This window comes from Oratosquilla oratoria, chromosome 20, assembly GCF_046742065.1.
Source record: "Oratosquilla oratoria isolate Oo_2021 chromosome 20, ASM4674206v1, whole genome shotgun sequence".
Taxonomy (NCBI): Eukaryota; Metazoa; Arthropoda; class Malacostraca; order Stomatopoda; family Squillidae; genus Oratosquilla; species Oratosquilla oratoria.
Genome location: NC_134796.1, coordinates 26747805 through 26750304, shown reverse-complemented (window position 1 = coordinate 26750304; position 2500 = coordinate 26747805). Strand labels below are relative to the sequence as shown.

At 37.0% G+C, this 2500-nt stretch overlaps 1 protein-coding gene across 1 annotated transcript in view; it reads right to left on the bottom strand.

Annotated features, from left to right (window-relative positions):
- Positions 1 to 2494, bottom strand: part of Gad1 (glutamate decarboxylase) — a 437147-nt gene extending 434653 nt beyond the window's left edge. The window contains exon 1 of the mRNA XM_076203308.1: positions 2409 to 2494. Within this exon, the coding sequence (XP_076059423.1) occupies positions 2409 to 2421 (13 nt within the window). The 5' untranslated portion in view covers positions 2422 to 2494. The remainder of the gene's footprint in view (positions 1 to 2408) is intronic.
- Positions 2495 to 2500: the final 6 nt, after the last annotated feature.

The window sequence follows — 2500 nt, the reverse complement described above, 5'->3', positions numbered from 1 at the left end:
TTATCTTGGCACCTCCTAGATGACGGGTCATCCCTGCATCCTGTCCAATGCCCTGGGTCAGAAGCAAGACACATCACATCCACAGCAAGGCCGCTTCATAAATTCGGCGACCCCCCCTCTCTATCCCCCCATGCAGAAAAGGAGAAGACGGGGAGAAATCCCTTCGGGCTTCGTCAAATTTTTCCTCATACATACTTCCTCACCCACCATCCCCCAACCATTCCCCCTCATGCATCAGAGCATCATCTATACACAACCCCTCCCCATTCACCCTTATCTTCTGTCCTCTCCCGTCCTTCCCCCACAGACATTCCTCTCTTTTGTAATGCCCCTTTCACCCCAGCCATCCATCTCATCCTAGGACGCCCCTTCATATTCACTCCTTCCACCTCTGCCTTCCACACCTCTTTTACTAATCTTTCTTCACTCATTCTTTTCATGTGTCCAAACCATCCTAATACTTTTTCATCAACCCTATATCCCAGCTCCCTTTCCGCCCCTGTTCTCCTCCTCACCTCCTCATTTCTCACTCTATCCAGCCCAACCCCTTTTATACTTCTTAGACATTTCATCTCAAACACATTCAAACTCCTTCTCTCTTCCTCTCTCATGTTCCATGTTTCTGCCCCGTACAGAGGCTGTTGGCACAATCACTTCTTCATATAACCACCTCTTAGCATCCATTCCCAGATGTCTATTTCTTATTACACTTTTTAATCCACCAAGGCATTTACTCGCTTCTCTCAATCTACATTCTACCTCCACCCCCACTCCTGCCTTTCCTGCCACATTCGCACCCAAGTATCTAAAACTATCCACTTCCTCCAGTCTTTCACCCTTAATGCTCACTTCCAGCCTGCTGTCCCTTGTACATCTCATCACCTTACTTTTGCCCACATTTATTTTCAGCTTCCCTCTTTCACATACCTTTTCAAACTCTACCACTAAACTCCTCAACCACTCCTCTGATTCTCCTACATATATGTATATATATATATATATATATATATATATATATATATATGTATATATATACATATACATATATATATGTATATATTCATATGTATAGAAATATATATATATATATATATTCATATATATATGTATACATATGTATATATATATATATATATATATATTGTATATATATATACATATATATATTCATATATATATACAAATTTTATATATATATATAGATATATATATACATACATCTAATACATATAACATATTTGTATATATTTATATACATATACACATGCATGGGCATATAGATATATACGTATATATCTATATGTTATGTGTAATAAAACCACTTAGAAAATTAAATGAAAGGTGACCGAACCTTTTCGTTTATTTAATACATCTACGTATTTGAAAATGTCTTAAATAGACGAAAACGTTCGGTCACCTTTTATTTCATTTTCCGAGCGGGTTTATCACAAATTTTGTGAATCACATGTTTTTGAGGTGTATTCGGATCTGTATATATATATATATATATATATATATATATATATATATATACATAATATATATATATATATATATATGCATATGCATACTTATATCTATATGTATATGTGCATACATATGTATAAATATGTATTCACCTATACAAACACAAATATGTACAGTATATGGGTATATATGTGTATGCAAGTGCATACTTATATATGTATGTATATGTGCATATATGTATGTATATCTATGTATTCATATGTACACCTATACAGACACAAATACGTATATAGATACATATGTGTACATGCATATGTATATATATATATATATGTATATATATGTATATATATATATATGTATATATATGTATATATATGTATATATATATACATGTATATATATACAATATATGTGTATGTGTGCATAAGACTATGCTTATTTACTTGTTTACATATGCTCTAGAAGCTACACTCTGTGCCTATGCAACCCTATGAATAAAAGTTCAAATTCTGACATGACTAAAATCTGCTGGCTCCAGGCACTTTAGGGGTCTGAAGGATTGTGGGAGATAACCGGCTCCCATCCAGTCGACCACATTCACCAGAAACTAACCAAAAACAAAAAAATCTACAAAGGGGCGTCCTAGGTCGAAGGATTTCTCTGAGAGATCCTTTACCCGTTCCAGGTCTCATCAAGGTCCCATGACCTTATCCGGGACAAAATGTCCCGGAACATATCCTTCCAATAGCGCCTGCGAGGATGAAACAGATCGACAGGCCCCATGTGGCTCTCAAGGTTGATCAAGGAATACTAGCCTCGAAAAGAATCCCTATTCAAGAGCCACAAGTACTGTAGTGCCACTGAGGGTAGCCTACACCTGAAGCCATCTCCCCTCTCTGCTGCGAAGCCCTAGAAGACAAAGGACTGTGGGAACTGACCTTTGTATATCATGGTTCCGATGTCCTTCGTGTGGTCTTCCTTCGACGAAGAGGAACTCCTAGCGGAGGCGTTTCTGAAGTTGTCGGTCATG